We start from the raw sequence: 18,508 nt of genomic DNA on the forward strand, positions 1-18,508 counted from the left end.
TAATTTATTAAAACATATTTAAATTGGGCCTGGAGAGATAGCACAGCGGCGTTTGCCTTGCAAGCAGCTGATACAGGACCAAAGGTGGTTGGTTCGAATCCCGGTGTCCCATATGGTCCCCCATGCCTGCCAGGAGCTATTTCTGAGCAGACAGCCAGGAGTAACCTCTGAGCACTGCCGGATGTGACCTAAAAACCAAAAAAAAAAACCAAAAACAAACATATTTAAATTTATATTTGGTGTAACATGATTAAATATTGTCCGTGTTATGCATACAATGTTCCAAACCCACACCTGCCACCAGATTACACTTACCTCCACCATTCTCTCAAAGTCTCCCTCTACTCCTCAAGCCCCATTTCCCTACCATGATAAGTTCTGATCTATATGAATATTGACTGCAATGGAGTCAGTTCCCTGAACTCCTTCACTGTTCAAGGCCAACAGTATACATATTTTATAGTTTTATGTGCATCATACATTTAAATTTATAAGCCTTTTCAAGAGTTGTCTTTGCTTCATAGAAAATCTGGGCAGACAGATTCTGCACATATACTCTGCCCATGTGTTTTCTGACTCCTATGATGAGTGAGGACATTTGTTATTATTTTGGCACCTACACTCATGCATGGTTCTCACCCACAGTTCAGAGTTTACAGGATACAGGCTTGTGAGCCTGATGGGCTGTGATGAGTGTGTACAATGCAGCCACCATTGCAACTTCATAAGGGATTGCTCTATACTCTCTTGTTCATCACTCTCTACCCATAACCCTAAACAACTATGAAACTCTTTACTGTCTCAAGTTAGGCCTTTTCTAGAATGTATCAGAGGGTTGGAATCATTTGGTAAGGTGCTGTTTCCCTTGGGAAGATGCACTTCGGGCTATTTTGTGTCTTTTCATGACTTGAAAAGCTCATTTCTTTTGAGCCCTGAGTAATAGTCTATTGTTTAGATGAGCTAGTTCATTGATCCATATGAAAGGGCATCTTAGTGACTTTGAAGTTTTGACTATTTTGAATCAAGATGCCATAAACATCCCCCTGTAGGTTTGATTCTTGCATGGATATAAATTTTCAGTGTATCTGGACAATGTCCCAATGTTTATGGACAGTGATTTAAAATGATTTTAAGGGGGGTGATTTTTCTCTTGAGGTGACAGGTGAGGTTGATGTCTGGATTTTGCCAGTCTCACCTCCATCCTTTTTCATGATACCTGTACTGAAGCTTGTCCTTCTGAGAACAAGCCCAACCCATTCATGGAGAACACATGGATCATTCTAGCCAAAGGCACAACATTTCCTATGTCAGAATGGCCAAGTGACCCAAGAAGAGTGATTAAACACGTGCCCTAGTATTTTGCTGAAATTTGGAGAAAAGAGGAGCCAGAGAGATAGCACAGCAGTAGAGCATTTGCTTTGTATGCAACCAAATGGGGAGGAACCCGGTTCAATTCGCAGCATCACGTGGTCCCCCTAATCTGCCTGGGGTAATTTCTGAGTACAGAGCCAGGAGTAACTCCGTGAACTTATAAAGTAAAGGACTTGTTTGAGGGCCAGAGACATAGCTCCATAGACCAAAAGCATACTTTGCACACAGGATGCCCAACCTTGTATGGTAACCCCAAGTAGGAATGGGCCTCTGAGAGTGGCTAGGTGTGTTGCAAAGAAAGAAAGAAAAGAATCATGCATGAGGTTTATTTCCCTCTCTCAGGAAAGAGAGACATTCCTGGGGTTTGAGTGAGGCTGACATCGAGTAAGGATTCCCAAGCAGGGCCACTGACCTTGCCTCTCTGCCCTTGCTGGTGGGAGAGAGAGTCTCCAAGGTGGCCCCTTTGTTCTGGGGCGAGGAGGTGGTGAAGGAGTTCCCTGAATCCGAGCTGTTGCCACTGTGCAGCTCTTGGCTCTTGCTGAGGTCCCCACCGGGGCTCCCTTTGTCCTGTCCCAGCGAATGGGCTGAGCTGGTCTGTGTGGAAGGTGGCGAGGAAGTGTCATTGCCAGAGTCGTATTCCTGGGAGCGTCCTCGAGCGCTGGCCAGCGGGCTGGCTGTTTTGGTAAAGAAGTCAGCAGCCGACCCCGACCCAGAAATCTGCAAATAAAAACACCCATGGGATACGGATGATGGTGGGGTGTCTAAATAACCAAGATATGTTTTACCATCATGATGCACTGTAACGAAAGGAAAGAGAGAGAAAGAGAAAGATAGAAGAGAGAGAGAGAGAAAGGAAAGAAGAAATGCCAAAACAAACAAACAAACAAAAAAACCAAAACCCAAAGAAACAAAAGCACAAATTCCTAAAAGAATATCACAGAAAGGAGAATTTTTTTTTAACCCCCTGCTAGGATAACTTGAAAAATTTAGGTGTCATGCAGAGAAAAAAAAAAAAAGCATGCGATTCAGAGTCAACAAAAGAAATAAAGGAAATTATACCAAATTTTAACTTCGAATGAATGAACTCAAACAAAAGAGACAAATTAAGAGAAAGGGGGAGGAGGGGCGTATTAACACCCTGAACCTGAAATTATAATTCAAATAAAGGAAGGGGAGAAAAAGAAAGAAATGGGGGTGCTATGGGCCTAAAAAAAATAGACCTTGAAACTTAACAAACAAACAAACCAAAAAAATATTTAAAAAATAAAAGGAGATCAAGCCAAACTTTGAAATGTTTACCAAATCTTTAATCAATTTGACTTCATTTTTTTTTATTTTTAAAGAAAATATTGTCTGCAGAGAAGCCCTATACAAATAGAATGCCGGGGGTAGGGAGGGGGAAGAAATGAAATAAGGATGGAAAGTAGGTTTTTTTTTTTTAATTTAAATAATATCAGGTCAAGGTCACAAAATGACATTTTAGGAGTTTTCAAACTCAAGGGGGAACAGAAAGGAGGGGTGGGACACAAAAATAAAAAAATAAAATGGGCGTCAACTATTCTGATCGAAAAGAAACGAAAACAAGCTCTCTACGGAGCGTCTGTGTGTGTCCTTTGGCCCTGGAGAAAGAAGCTAAGGCTCTCGAGTGGCTTCTAATAAATTCTCTCAAGTCTTTGCGGATCAAATCCACTTACCAAGCAAGAACTCCTCCTTTAGTACGTAGGTAAGGTGTAAGAGAAAGGGAAGAGCGGGCAACGTGAGTCCATCATTAGAGTCGCAATTGACAAGAACACACACACACCTTTCTGCACATCCTCACACCTGGCTCTGATTTGGGGGTTTTCCACCATCTTAGTGAGGTATTTTTGGAATTTTTTTTCTCATGTCGGAGACCTCAAGCCATCAATGCTAACCCTGGTTGATATCATCATGGTGCCCAAGTTGGATGGAGAAGCCCTTAGTGGAATAGACAGAAGGGACTAGAGTCAAGGGGACATTGGGAGAACCCTCAGAGCTTTGCGGTGTGTGTGTGTGTGTGTGTGTGTGTGTGTTAGAGATTTGACTTGGGGATGATTGGGAAGGAGAATATCCTCTATGTGTATGAGGTGGACACGTGGAAGAGAGATCTAAGATAAAGGGATTAATCCAAGGAAGGGATTCCCTAAGGAAGGCAATGATGTGCTTAGAAACCCAATGGATGGGTTTCTTGGATTGTTGAGACAAATCCTTGGGGTGCTGGATTGGCTTTGGTGAGGAGGCATTGAGCTCCTCTCAAAGTTGCCATCTTCAGCCTCTGTCAGAGATAAATATTCCCAAGGGGTGAGAGAAATCTATGGGGCCAAGAGGAGGCATTATTATGACCCTCTCACACTCCTGAAATACTCCTGGATTCCCAGGATCCTAGAATTCCCTGAGCACAGCCTCAGCATCTTGGTGGTCTTTGTCAGGGATCTCTTCCCCCAGGGGATAAGTCATGCTTCAGCTGTGCTCCATTCTAGCTACACATTCAGGAGGCTGCTCATGGTGTGGGCTGATGCAAGAAATGTGAGGGGGACAGAAAGAACCATCTCAGAGCTGGTTCTCACCACCCTGCAGTTCTGTGACAGAGTTTCGTGGAGGGTCAGAAGTGGCTTCCAAGCTGGCTTTCCAGGCCATCTGGAAGGTATGGTTGCTGAGAGCATGTTTCACTTGAGTTTTCTGGTTTGATTTATTAGTATGTAGGTAGATAGCACATGGGCCCCACAGACATTACACCTCACTTTCTGTCATCACATCTTTACCCTATGTGCTTTAGACCTAAAGGAGGGGGCATTTTGGAGGTTTTCTTAAGAAGCATTCTGTCTTTTTGGCCAAGACACAGAAATCCCAGAGCTGATGATCTATAGAAAGAATTCTAGCAGCTCAGGGGATAATTTCCTAGTGCCAGGAGGCAGAATTTCCACTGTAGATTCTCCCAGGAAGTTTTGTACATAGAATTGAACCAAATCCTATTCAGGGTAGCAACCACCTCCTCTACTTGGCTTTAGGCGATGGTGACCTCCATGAAACAATGGTGCCTGAAGAAGGTCCATGCACTGTTACTCTTCAGTTACCCTCTTTCTTTTGTAAAATTTTAGGGGAATTTTCAAGTAGTGTTCAGGATGCTTCAAGATCCCACTGGCAATTCTTGACCATTGGACCTGTGATTTAATGCAAGAGACCAAAGATGCGATGTTGCTCAGGCCCTACAGTGCCGGGGATACTCTAGGCATCCCAGTGGTGCTTGGGGGCCTCCATAACTGTACCTGGTGATGGGGTGACATGGTCACATGCTAAACATGAACACTAAGTGTTGGCCCTGAATCCCCCATTTTTGTCATCCAGTTTCAAATTTGGATGTCATTTTTTTTTCCATCTCTGGGAGTTGAGTGGTGACAGTCACACTAAGCCAAAAAGGAGAAAGCATCATATCATGCAGTTAGATACAGGTCCTGCCGGGGCTCCTGGAAGGATGTTTGGTCAAGGAATGGGCCAGGGAACCTAGATAGAGAAAGAGAGCCAATGCTTGTTGTCCAGTGAAAATTAAGGGGCTATGACCAGCCCTCCCTGGTCATCAGGTGGCCTGACTGAAAGGGTCTGGAAGAGTAAAGGCACCCATGAACTTGTGGCTTGCTCACAGTCAGTCAGGCTGAGCCTTTTTCTCCAGAGAACTTGTTCATAGCATTGGCTTTGAATTTCAAAGCCTTTGCTCTAGTGCATGCTGGGTTCCTGTGTGCAAGGATTCCCCAAATGTGAGCCCTTCTCAGGGCTCAGGGCTAGAGAATGAGACTTTATCTTGTTCACCTTCTCAAGCCCAAACCAGAAGCAGAGCACACAGGGACATATTCCCAGTGTCTTTCCCTTCACTATGACCATCATCCACAGGGAAGGTGTGTGATTTATACAGAGCTCTTCAAGGCACCATAATTTTGCAGTACTAACAGAAAACAGATAGCAAAGATGCTGTTAAAATCATCACAAGAATTGAACCTTGTGAGGGCAAATACCAGCCTGCCCTGGTAGTTGAAAAGTCCCATTTCTTTGGTGTGAACCCAAATTATTTGACCTTATTCTTCACAAACCAGCCCAGCACACTTCACTAACCTCATCTTTTCACAAACCCTCTACTCTGGTCCATCCAGGAAAGTTTTCTTGGTTCTGCCATATCTTGCTCTCTCTGACCCCTGATTGGTACATGCTGCTTTCATCTCCTCCACATCACAGGGCTAAACACATTCATCGTCTGCCTAACATATAGTCTCTTCAAGACCAGTCTTCTCTGATCCTTCAGGCCAAGATACCTCACCATACTATTCTTCCTACTGTCATTCTATCATTGCTCCACTCACCCATTGACAAGTCTTGCCTTCTGTTTGTGATAGCTCTGTTGTTCAGAGAGGCCTTTCCTTGGATTATTGTTTGTCCCTCCACCTGGATCACAGCTGGTTGAAGGCAGAAACCATGCAATGACTGGTCCAGTGTGATTCTCACAGACCCATCCATGCTTAGCACAGGGGACTTGCTGAGCAAATCTTGCCCAGTCAACAAAGCTGCTCCATACTGATCCTATGAAAGCCTAGACCTTACTTTACTGGAACTAAATTTACTGGCAGAGATGCTCAAGTGATCAGGCTAACTGCCAGATGGGAAAATGGAATGGTTTTTAATGGAGGAAGTAACCTCCATCACATTCAAATTTGCTCTGGGGTCTAGAGACAAGCTTGATGATGGACTATGAAAGTGCTCTTAGAATTGTGGTGATGAAAGGAAACATTGTCTTCCCTTCTTTCTGAGGCTCAGACCCCGGAGTTTTAAGACAGCACACAAGGACTCTACCTACAGACTCTCAACTGCCTTGGATCCAGGTTAGAGTGAGAAGTCCAAGATCCCAAAGGCCTTTTTTGGTGGTCAGAGTGCTTGGTTATCTGTTTTTCTTTGCCATTCTCTGCTTTTCTCAAAGTCAGGTTGAAAGGTAGACTGGTTTGATCTTTTGCATACAACTAAACTAAACTAAATAGTGGTTTTGTTCAGATTATCAATAGGGGCTCCTTTTGGGTCAAGAATGAGAAAAAGGCACCCCCTCCCCCCGGTCAGACAAATATTTTTAAAAAGATACAGAAGTCCTAGGTATGGCAGTGGGTTTGGTTCCAGGGCACAGATGGCTAACAGCACCATGGAAGGCTCAAATCCTTATTAAAAAATGGCATAAATTCTTGTGTGTTTATGATCTTTCAGCATCTTTTGTCTACTTTGAAACATTTTTAGATTCCTTCTAATATTGAAGGAATTAGAAATTAGCAAATGCCAGTCCTAGTTTACTCTACTGCTAGGGAACCAAGACAAAAAAGAAAAGGCCTATTCACGATGTATAGCTGAAATCATAACCCTAATTTTATGGCATACATTTTCTTGATGGGATTGAATATCCAGAGGAAGAACTGAGGGATGACTAGATCTCTCTCTGGGTGGAAGGATGAAGGGTAGGTGAGGTTCAATGTAAGGCCAGTTGCCTTTGCACAGGACAAACAGCTTATCAGAACCTCCTTCACTAGTAAGTATGCCTAACTCTTAACCCTCACCTGGCCTGCTTGAGCCATACTTTGAGGGAAGAATAGAGGGTGTAGGTTAGCTTGGGGATACTCATTCCTGCTTCTTCCAGCTAAAGTTGGCTTGATTTTGTCTGCCCATGTCTTAAAAGAATAGCTCTATATTTCCAAGTGGAAAGATAGATGCTCATAGACTCCTTGCAGACAGGCAGGCAGGCAGGCAGGCCCTGACATCCCCTTCTCCAGACTCCACTCACCCCACATGAAGAGAAGAGGTAATTGGGTGTCTGTGAGTGAGTGTGTGATTGTGCGTGCGTGCGTGTGTGTGTGTGTGTGTGTGTGTGTGTGTGTGTGTGTCTACAGACATGATCCTGCAAATAAGATCTTTTAACTCTTGGGCACTACAATGTCCAGCAAACAGCAGCTGCCTCTGCCCTCCCTACCCCAGCCCTGTTTCCTGCCTAATAATCCTCTGCACATAATAGGCAAGTAATTATCCCCTCCTGTTGACCTGACCACATGCTTCAGGCCCCTTCAGGCCTCTCAAAATTCAGCTTCAAAAGTCTCTTTTTTCCCCAAGAAGAAAAAAGGCCCCTTCAACACAAGGAACTGCTCTCTGGCCCCGTGTACCCCACATGTATAAAACAGTATTCCAGAAACTCTATAGATGTCACTCATCTTTCCACACTCCACAAGTTGGCCCCAAAACAATACTTCTTGGAACTCCAGGAGCCCCATTTAAGACCTAGAGCTCCTAGACCAGGCATCCTCTTTTATCACCCTTCATTCAGCTTTTGTTCCCTTTCACAAGTCAACCTTTGGGGTCTAGAAGAAAACTCAGCTCCTACCGAATTTGCTGCTTCTATGAAGGATTTTCCCAGCAATTGGGATGAGAATTAGAGCACTGAGAATTGGTGTTCAAGGGCAAAGCTGCTCTCTGTGATGGGGGAATTTCCCCCAGCCCTGGGAGGGGAAGCCAGATGAGAGAGATGAGGGTTTATTTAGAGATGGCCCCATACCCCACCAGAGAGTAGCAGAAACAAATATCAAATCAAATCAAGTATCTGTCTGCCTCATGGTCAAGCAGAGGGAGGGGTCTTTAACAAGCAGAGAACTTCATCTTTACTGCTCATGTGGCCATTTTGAAGATAGAAGGGATGATGGGAAATTACCCTTGGTTAAAGACAAGCTTCTTTGATCCCCATCAGTATTCGGATCCTCCCTTTGAGTCGCCTGCCAACATTGCAGAAGGGGGGACAGTGTCACAGAATAACCCTGATGACAGTTTGTGTGGAAGAAGAGGATCAGACAGTAGTGACTTTTAGTGACAATTGTCTTGAAAGTCATAGGATTGGTCCCCATTAGGCAGGGAGCCTTGCCCCAGAACCTCATAGTAACTTAGATCTATTTTGTTTGTTTGTTTGTTTGTTTGGGGGAGACAATACCTCGCTGTGCTCAGGACTTACTCCCAGCTCTGCACTCCTGGCAAGACTTAGGGGATTTAAAGGGTACCAAGGATGGAACCTGGGCTGGCTGCTTGCAAAGCAAGCTCCTTCGTTGCTGTACTATCTTTTGGCCCAGTATCTGCTTTGGTTTCTGAGACAGCAAACATGTATTACAATCTGCATGAGTATTTGCTGCTACATCTCTTAGAAAGCGATATCCACTCAGGTCCCTCCAGGATGGTCCCAGGCTTCCTACCAGACCAAACACATGCATAGCTCTGCCTTCCTATCTCTAGCCTTTTAATCCCTTTTACTGCTGCATGAAAGGATCTGAGACCAGATAAATTAAGCATATTCAACCCCAGCACTATGCCAAGCTCTTTCCTTCCTAGTTGAGATTGCCCATCTCAGATTCTATTTATTTTATTTTTTTAACTTTATTGATTGATTGATTGGTTTTGGGGCCACACCTGGTGGTGCTCAGGGGTTACTCCTGGCTCTACACTCAGAAATCATGCCTGGCAGGCTGGGGGACCATATATATGGGATGCTGGTAATCGAACCAGGTCCCCCGCTCCCCCTTTGGCTGCATGCAAGGCAAACGCCCCACCACTGTGCTATCTCTCCAGCCCCGTTAGATTCTATTTTTTTCCCTTTTAGGACAAAGTGATTTTTGCAAATGGAAGGTCACTGAGAGATAGGAAACTAGTATTTCCCCTTTTGTTCTCTTTTTCCCCCTTCAATATGAAATCCCACCCCTATGCCCCCCTCCTCCACATGGAACCCAGAAACTTGTCCCATCTCCTTGTTCCTTAAAGCATGTGACGCTAACAGTTGGGCTTTTCTAATAAGTAATTAAATCCCCCCACTATGAACTCCAGCTCCTGATATATCACCGGGAGTCTCTCTCAGCCCTCCAGGGAAGCTGGCACTGTTATTTATTGTTTTTGTTTCAAATCATTATTTAATCAAGAACAGGGAAAAAAGGCAACCTCTCACTTACACTTCAAAATTTAATTTCAGCTGAATTCTGAGATCAAGAGGCAGCGCGGCCTAATAGGTTACAAAAATACAATCAAGAAGAGAATTCCAATTAAACTGAACAAGTCCATTTACTGAGCTTCAAATGGCCCCATGGAGAGAGATGGCTATAAATCGCCCCCCTCCCTGCCATATGGGGGACTGGAAATTCTCGGGTGAGTATAGAATTGCATGGCGAAGGTTTTAGCTAGGGGGTTCTGGTTATGACTTCAAAAAAAAAAAAAAGCCTTTTGTTTCACAAAGACATTAAGTTTATTTTCCTGGCTGTTTATCTTCCTTTGCAAACTAATTAGGAAGACAGCAAAAGAATGGATTCATTGACCTGTGGGAGTTCAGCAGAGTGGAGGAGGTGGGGAGTTTGAGGGAGAAAGACAGATGCACTAGAATTAAGGGGTGGTGGTGAAGTTTCTCGGGGCTGGGGACTGGGGGCTGTACAGCCATTGGTCTTGGGCCCCATGAGAGGATGTAGTTTCCTCTTCCCATCTCTGCTTGCTAATGTGAACCAACAATCCATTTCTCCTGGATCCTATTGCCAGAGGCTGTCTCTCCTGCCCTCCCACCCTGTCCTTGGCTCCCCAAATATCTCTTCTAGCATCTAATTACATAAATTGCTCACCCGCCCAAATGGACATGCGAAGAAGACCAGTCCAAGGTCATGAATTTTTCATCCTTCTAAAAGCTTTTGATTTTAAGGTTTAACCTGTCTCCAGAGGTCACAGCTTTCCCATCTCTTTTCCCAGGAAATGCCCCTTTCGCACCTGACCATGGTTGACTAGTTCCTCCTGTTCTTGCTTGGCAAAAGTCAAAGCTGACCATGGCCCACCATCTGCCATTCCTGGAGCAAAGCTGAATGGGGTCCATGGGACATCCCTAACTCTTCCCAACAAATACACCTTTACACTCCATCTCTTTCTCTGTTATAAATGCTTCCTTGAACCATGCGGGGAGCTCCCAGTTAAACAAGAGCTCGAAGACTGGCAGAATGTGACAGCCTGGGTGCCAGTTCTACAGAGTGGCAGAATGTGACAACCTGGGTGCCAGTTCTACAGAGTGGAGCCTCTTTTATTTGATCTTGTTTCTCCTGTCTACACTACAGCTTCTTTCTGCCTTCCTCTTCTGGCTGTTTTGAATCTTGGACAGAAGATTCAGAGGTTGAGATCTTGCCTAAAATCATGCTTTTTGGAGGCCAGAGATATCCCAAAACTCCATGCAGAGCATCTAGTAGGCATTCATGAAGCATTACTTATTCCTGTAGCCTGAAAGATGAGCCCAGAACTGCTCCAAAGCCTGTGGCTTCATCATGACCTGCACTCTCAGGCTCCAAGAGTTCCTAAGCCCTCTTTTAGGGACTTTTAGGGACCAATGTTCTCCCCCTTTTTTGGCATCTACTCAGGCATTTATTGCTAAGAGGTTTGTAGCAAGTGTTGTCCTGAATTAAAGGCAAAAGAAGTCTTTGTTGTTTTTTTTTTAAATTTTATTTATTTTTTGCTTTTGGGCCACACCTGATGGTGTTCTGGGCCTACTCCTGGCTATGCACTCAGTGACCACTTCTGGGACTGACTGCAGATGCTGGTGATCAAACTTTGGTTGACCATGTACAGAGCAAGTGCCTTCCCCACTGTAGTTTCTCTCCTGTCCTCCTCTTCTCTGGCCTGAGTCTTAAGCAGCACTGCTCACATTCCTTCTCCAGAAAGAACAGACTTTACAGAGAATCTCTTGTAATTAATAGGGAAAGGGCTTGGCTAAGCACTAGTCCAAAACCCGTTAGCAAATTCACCCCCATGCTGCTGTCAGAGGAACCACAAGGCTGGGTGACATTTCACTTCCCTGAGCTTTAGTCTCCCCATCGCAAAACAGTGCTCAGCCACTCAGTCTCAGACCTTATCCCCACATTTATCTGTCTCCAGGGTTCAGTTGGTGACCAGATTGTGAACTCTGGGACAGCTGGAGATGAGCATTTACTCATATTTACTCATCTCTCCTCCCCAGAGCCTTGAATGAAAATGATGTAATGAAAACAGGGACATTTGCCAGTTAAATAACGAAGGCTGGGTAAGAGTAGGGAGGAGAGATGGAGGATTTGCTTGTTTTTGGTTTCGTTTTTTACCCAATCCAGACTAGAACTCAGGGACCTCTGGACTCTGCCCTTCTGGGACATAGTGGGGAGAGGCTACAGCAGGTGGTCCCAGTTGCAAAAAGCTAGTCCCCCCTCCCTCCAGGCAGCTCTGTGAAGCAGGGACAGGGGTGTAAGGAGAGTTATGGATGACCATAGCTGGGTAGAGGTGTGGGTACCTGGTCTTAGAAAGAAGCTTCCAGAAGGTCCTGCAGACTCACTGTTGAATCCACCAGCCCCAGCTACTGCAGTTCATTTGTTCTGTTCCCTAGTCCTCTTGTCAGCACCCCAGGGGCCTTCCCTCACACCCATTACCTTCTTGCTAAAGCAGTACCTCTCTGAAAGGTTCTGATTTACATGGCACTACCAAGAGTTAGTTTCCCCTTCTACTGTCACCTATCACTATGGTTGTTCTTCAAACTGTGATCAGTGGACCCAGTTTTTTGAAGGTCTGCCAAGGATTTCTAACCTCCAAGCAGCCACAGGGTTTGTGCTAGTCTAAAATTGTGATCGCATACCATCATGTTTCATAAAATACTACCTATGCTGGTTTTTACTTCTGTCCTAGCCATCTGCGAGTCTACAAAATATTTCTATTTTTCCCAATTAGAGCGTGTAAAAAATGGCAGAATCCTGAAGGAGATCTCTTAGTGTTCAGTTTTCTCCAATTTGCATGTGTGTCTCTTTAGAGTTCTCCAAAGACTTCACCTATTTTATCTTAGTAATATTCCGTAAGAAGCCCAGATGGAAATGGCTTCACTTCCAGTTGAGGTTCTGGGTTCTAGGCATGAGATCACTTCCGGTTGAGGTACTAGGTTTTAGGCATTAAGGAAATACCTCAAGGAACACTCAGCTAAGAAGCAGCCCTCTGGGACTTAAGTCAGATCTACCTGCCTGAGACTTCCCCATGTACATACAGTCTAACTGTACTGTTACTTCTGACCCAAAGCTTCAGATCCCAGTCAGTGCTTTGCTGTACATCAGAATCTTTCTTGTTTTGCTCTGTGACTCTCCTCCAGAACTTAATCTCTCTGAACCTGCTTTTCTTTTTTTCCCATCTCTGGCAGGGACCAAGTCATAAGAGAAGCTGCATTCTCAACTCCCTGATACCCAGTGTGTACACATGAGAGGGCAGAGGTCACGAGAGGGCAGAGTTCAAGGGCTCTAGATGAGAAACTCTCACAGAAATTCCAAGCTGTGTTTCTACCAGTGAAATCCCATACTAGCTGCTGATCAACACTGTAAAAATACAGACTTCAGCAAAAAGCTGGAGGGCCAGTGTGACATCAAGGACCCTTGTCCCCACTCCACCCCACCCCATTCCTGTAGATGCCATCATCTAAATATCAATACGTAGTTTTCAACATTCTCCTGATTTAAAAAAAAAAGTCTAGGTGTTTAGCCTGTCTCCCTACCTGCTTCCCAACTCCCAAGTTGAGTGTTGCCAAAAGCTGGTGGACAACCATTTGGGTAATAAATATGACCACCGTGAGGGTGAGGTATTTTCTCAAAACAATCAAAATATCTGGAACTTCCCTGAACTTGTGCCACCACCTCCCCTCAGAGTTGTAGCCAGACTGGCAGAGCAGGCTGCTCGGAATACTTACTATACTCCTGGCTGACAGGCAGCTGAGCTGGTGGGGCTGACTGGGTGGGCGACTGGACTGGGCATCGGGAATGACCTTGCAGAGGCTCTTGGAATAGTGACCAGAGTGCCTTCGGCGGGACTTCCGCCTTTCCTCGGGGGATCGGCCTCGGTGCCTGGGGACAGGAAAAAGACCTAAGAGTCTTTTACAAAGGAGAGAAGGTAGGGGTAGTCAAGGGGCCAATAGGGTATGAAGATGATTCAGTTCAAACTTTGTGTCACTCTGCAGGGTAGAAAGGTGGACAACCCACCCATCCATCCATCCATTCATCAATTCACCCACCCATCCATCCATCCATCCATCCATCCATCCATCCATCCATCCATCCATCCATCCACACATCCACCCACCTTTCCACTCATTCACCCACCCACCTTTCCGCGCATCCACTCATCTACCCATCCATTCATCCACCCTCCCACCCATCCACCCATCCACTCATTCACCCACCCACCCTTCCATCCATCCATCTATCCATCCATCCATCCATCCATCCATCCATCCATCCATCCATCCATCCATCCATCCATCCATCCATCCATTCATCCATCCACCCACCCACCCACCCACCCATCTATCCATCCATCTATCCACCCACTCACCCATCAATTTATCCATCCATACATTTACCCACCCAGTCGTCCATGCATCTATGCATCCATCCTTCCTTCCTTCCATCCATCCATCCTTCCATCCATCCATCCATCCATCCATCCATCCATCCATCCATCCATCCATTCTCATCTCCCCACCTGCTCATTCATTCATGCATTCTTTCAATATCCCACACGTTCTTTCAACAAATGTTTATTTTTATACTTCACTTGGGGGAAGGGGGCTGGAAAGGCAACTGTGAAAACTTTGCTCTTCCTGTCCTGACTCTTTTATTTCTTTGATGTGACTGTCTATCTGCTGTCTGTGTGTGTCCATCTGTGTTTTCAAGTGTTGGTAACTGCATATATCTGTGTGCCTCTGTGTATGTGACTTTGCCATCTGTGAAATAAATCCCCCCCCACAGTCACCCAAAACTGGGGGAGTAGAAAGGAGAGACTGACAGAAATGACAGAATTGCCTCCTGAAAGCTTCTTAGATCTTGATCTGGCTGCAGTGGAAATAGAAAGAACCGTCAACTTTTCAGTCATCTGTTCTCTGAAAACCTGCTAACTTGGAGCCACAGAAGGAAGAAAAATGCTTTCTGGGGTCCACCCAGTGCTGGGGCTCAAACTGGGGGTCTCATGCCTACTTGTGCTTCAACCCTTTGAGCTTATTTCCCCTGCCCTGCTAGTTCCTTTTGTCTGCAGTCCTTTTTCTATAGGATTAGGCACGTTTCTCTCCCTTGCTACATGTCCCCAAAGGTATGACAAGAGGAAGGAGGATGATGCCAGCCATGGAGTGTGGGCTGTGGGCAGCATAGGGAGGGCACCGCTATTCCAGCTGGGAGCTTACCTGCTCTCACAGCTGGAGGAATGAGATTCCAGGCTCTGGGACCGGGATGGGCAGCGGTGGTGGCTGTGGCGGTGAGACTTTCGGGGCCGACTTCGCGATCTTGGGGAGATGAGAAGGCATGAGTCAGAGGAGGAGAGAGACTCTGATATTGTGAACCTTGTTTCCCTGGTGTACCCCAGTTATACAGTGCATCTCCCCCAGCTCTTGACCCATCTCTGCCAGTGTTCTTCCCCATTTGTTCTGAACCTCAGTGCATTCAATGGGGGATTTTCCTCACTGTGAGCAGGGGGCCTGAAGACCATTTCAGACTGACAGGGCACCTCCCCATCAACTCCTATAGCCCTGGAAGGACCATCACACTACTCTCCACTATCCAGATATCTTACATGCCCATGAGCTGGGCACTAAAAAAATATCATCTAAGGTGCCTGAGCTTAATATTTATATAAAGTATTTGTATTTTCAATAGAAAGTTCAGTTAAAGAAATAACCGCACCGACAATGGTAGTGAGTGAGAGAAGTAGAATACCTGTCTCGAATACAGGCAGGGGGTGGGGTTGAGTGAGATGGAGAGGTGGGAGGGCATTGGTGGTGTGAAGGCTGCACTGGTGAAGGGGGAGGGTGCTCATTTTTATAAATGAAACCCAACTATAAACATATTTGTAGTCATGGTACTTAAATATATTAATTAAAAAAAAAGAAGAGGGGCCGGGTAGGTGGCGCTGGAGGTAAGGTGTCTGCCTTGCAAGCGCTAGCCAAGGAAGGACCGCGGTTCGATCCCCCGGCGTCCCATATGGTCCCCCCAAGCCAGGGGCGATTTCTGAGCACATAGCCAGGAGTAACCCCTGAGCGTCAAACGGGTGTGGCCCAAAAAACAAAAAAAACAAAAAAAACAAAAAAAAAAGAAGAAAAAGAAACTATTTTTTACAGGAAAAAAGAAGAGATTTACTTTTGCAGGGGCTGCTATTGGGCCATATCCAGCAGTACTCAGGGGGGTAACTACTGGATATGTGCTTAGGGATTACTCCTCATGGGACTTGGTGGACCATAGAATGCCGGAATGTGGGGTTAACAAGAAGCCATTCCCACCCAGTATATGCCTTGTTCCCCATTGGTTGGAGACATCTTTGAATGTAGTAACTTGGAATGGTGTTTAGACCACTTAACCTCAACCTCTGGGTGTGTTCTGAGTCTTCCTAATAAATACTTGGAGTTTCACTATTATGCTGAATGAAATAATTCAGAGGGAGAGAGACACACACAGAATAGTCTTGCTTATCTATGGGTTTTAAGAAAAATTAAAGACATATTGTGATAATGCCCAGAGATGAGGATTGGAAGGACCCACTCAGGATATGAAGCTCACCTCAAGGAGGGTGAGTGAAGTTAGAGAAACAGTACACTAACAACTACCATGACAATGTTAATGAATGATAGAAGTAGAATACCTGTTTCAAATACAGGCATGGGATGTGGGAGGAGTTAGGTGGGGGGGGCATTGATGGTGGGAAGGTTGTACTGGTGAAGGGGAGTGTTCTTTTAGTGACTGAAGCCCAACTACAGTCATGTTTATAATCACGGTGTTTAAATAAAAATATTATTTAAAAAAATACTTGGGGTTTCAGGAAAATGTTCTCTTGTATTTCCTGACTACCCACTGAGCTTTCTGTTTTTTAGGAGTGAAAGGTTTATATGTTGAGATTCTTGAACCTGTTTCACCGTCTTTAGCGTGTGTGTGTGTGTGTGTGTGTGTGTGTGTGTGCGTGCGCGCGTGTGTATTATTTCCTGCATCGACATTTGCTTCCAGACCCGCGTCTCTCCAGTGTCACCGTTTTGGAACTTGAGACCTAATTCTAATACCGGGGATCAAACCTGGATTGGCAACATTTAAGAAAAAGGCCCTACCCACTTTACTATGGTTCTGCCCCCCTCAAGAAAGTTTGTTTGGGGAACACCATTTCCATCTGCAGAGTCAATGAAGCTTCTGGGCTGCCTGTCTATAACCTCAAGCCTGGGACCTGGAGTCCAAATTCTGGGAGTCAAAAGCCTGAGTGTGGAGGAGGCTGGCAACAGTGTTCACAGCAATAAGGCAACACAAACTCTGACTGTCCCTCAGATAACAGTTCTAATGTGGCTTCCTGTGTTACTCAACACATTGGTCCCCCATAGTTCCAGAGCAGGCACTGTGCCAGCAGGGGTCTCAGAGAATGAGCAGCTGATGCCCAGGAAGTCAGTGACAGTTCAAAATGATTCTATTAGGAGGGCATGTGGTTGTCCCAGTGAAGGAGACAGGAGGGTTTTGGAATGGTACCAGCTTCCACCCAGCTCCCAGCCCTGCCAGGTCAGACGTGAACCCTGAGCTCCACTGAGTGTGGCCCCCAAATCAAAACAAACAAAGCAGTTTTGCTCTTATTCCACTCAAGGAAGAAGATGATGATGGTGTTGGTGGTTGTGAAGAGGACAGAGCTAACACACCAGACATGTCAGCTGCTCCAGGTACCAAGTTCTAAGCAGTGCCTTTAAAAAGGACTCCTTTAATCCCGACAGAAATGCTTCCAGAAGGTGTTTTTACTCATCCCCTTTCACAAAAGAGAAAAGAGAGAGCTAAAACCCCTTGCTGAAGCTGCAGCCAGGACAGACACCTCTTCCTGCAACAAGCCCCCTCTCATTTTAAGTGTTTGAATTAGCACTAGGGTTCCTCCTACTCAGGTCCTGGGCTGTCTATATCTGCCTAGACACCCATGTCTGCTGAGTATTTGTCTTGGGTCAATCAATGGTGGTGGCACATGTTAGGGTCCCAATGACGGCTACAGAAGCTTAATTGCTGGGAGTAATAGTACCAAGGGCTGGAGTACATGCCTGGCATTGGTTTAATCTCCAGCACCCCTGAACCCCTGTGTGTGATACTGGTCACCCCAACTGGGTTGAGAATCATAGGAAGTGGCCATTGAACCCTCAAGGACCTCAAGCACTGCTTTCAGGGAACTCCCTTCAATCAATTTTAAAAAATGGTGTATAAATTTTGGATTGGGGCAAATATAAGTAATACTGAGGGCTTACTTCAGGCACTGTGCTTAGGGATCACTCATGGCAGTGCTCGAGGAAACCATATTGGGTGCCAGAGATAGAACCCCAGTTGGCCACATGCAAATCAAATGTGTTACTCACTATACTATCTCTCTGACCCCATTTTTTGGTTTATTTAGGGTCACACCCAGCAGCACTCAGGGTTACTCCTGAGTCTTCACTTAGAAATTACTCCTGATAGGCTCAAAGGACATATTGTACACCGGGGATTTAACCAGGGTTGGTCACGTGCAATACAAATGCCCTACCCACTGTGCATCACTCTGGCCCCATGGCCCCATTATTTTCTTTAAAGACTGATCACTCCAGGGTTTGCTTGTTTGGAAGCAGCTTTGACTATGGAATTTGGTAGGCTTTTATTTTAGGGAAGACCTTGTTTATCTCTAGCTGGACTCCCCCCAACTCTTGCCTTTTGCAGAGAGGGGGTGGGCCACACCCAACAGTGCTCAGGAGCAGCCCCTGGTGGCAGTGTTGGACCATGTGGTGTCACAGATTCAAACTGGGATTGGGGCATATAAGGCAAGTGCCTTAACCCATGAACTATCTCTTTGGCCCCCAACTTCTGTCTTTTTGTTGTTGCCTTTTGGTTTTGGGTCACACCTGGTGATGCTCAAGGGTCACTCCTGGCTCTGCACTCAGAAATCACTCCTGGCAGACTTAGAGGACATTATGGGATGCCAGGAATAGAACTGTGCCAGGAAAATGCCCTCTCCACAGTGTTATCACTCTGGGCCCTGACTTCTGTCTCTTGTTTGACTTGTACAGCCTGTGATTTCTGGGTCTCTGCCAGTTCCT

General features: G+C 45.6%; 1 protein-coding gene across 1 annotated transcript in view; it reads right to left on the minus strand.

The window, feature by feature from the left end:
• Nucleotides 1–18,508, minus strand: part of SRRM4 (serine/arginine repetitive matrix 4) — a 155,634-nt gene that overhangs the window by 12,858 nt on the left and 124,268 nt on the right. Inside the window, exons 7-9 of the mRNA XM_049788805.1 lie at nucleotides 14,627–14,725; nucleotides 13,142–13,295; nucleotides 1,784–2,088 (exon numbers count right to left, since the gene is read on the minus strand). Of these exons, the coding sequence (XP_049644762.1) occupies nucleotides 1,784–2,088; nucleotides 13,142–13,295; nucleotides 14,627–14,725 (558 nt within the window). The remainder of the gene's footprint in view (nucleotides 1–1,783; nucleotides 2,089–13,141; nucleotides 13,296–14,626; nucleotides 14,726–18,508) is intronic.

Source organism: Suncus etruscus, chromosome 15, assembly GCF_024139225.1.
Source record: "Suncus etruscus isolate mSunEtr1 chromosome 15, mSunEtr1.pri.cur, whole genome shotgun sequence".
NCBI classification, from domain to species: Eukaryota; Metazoa; Chordata; class Mammalia; order Eulipotyphla; family Soricidae; genus Suncus; species Suncus etruscus.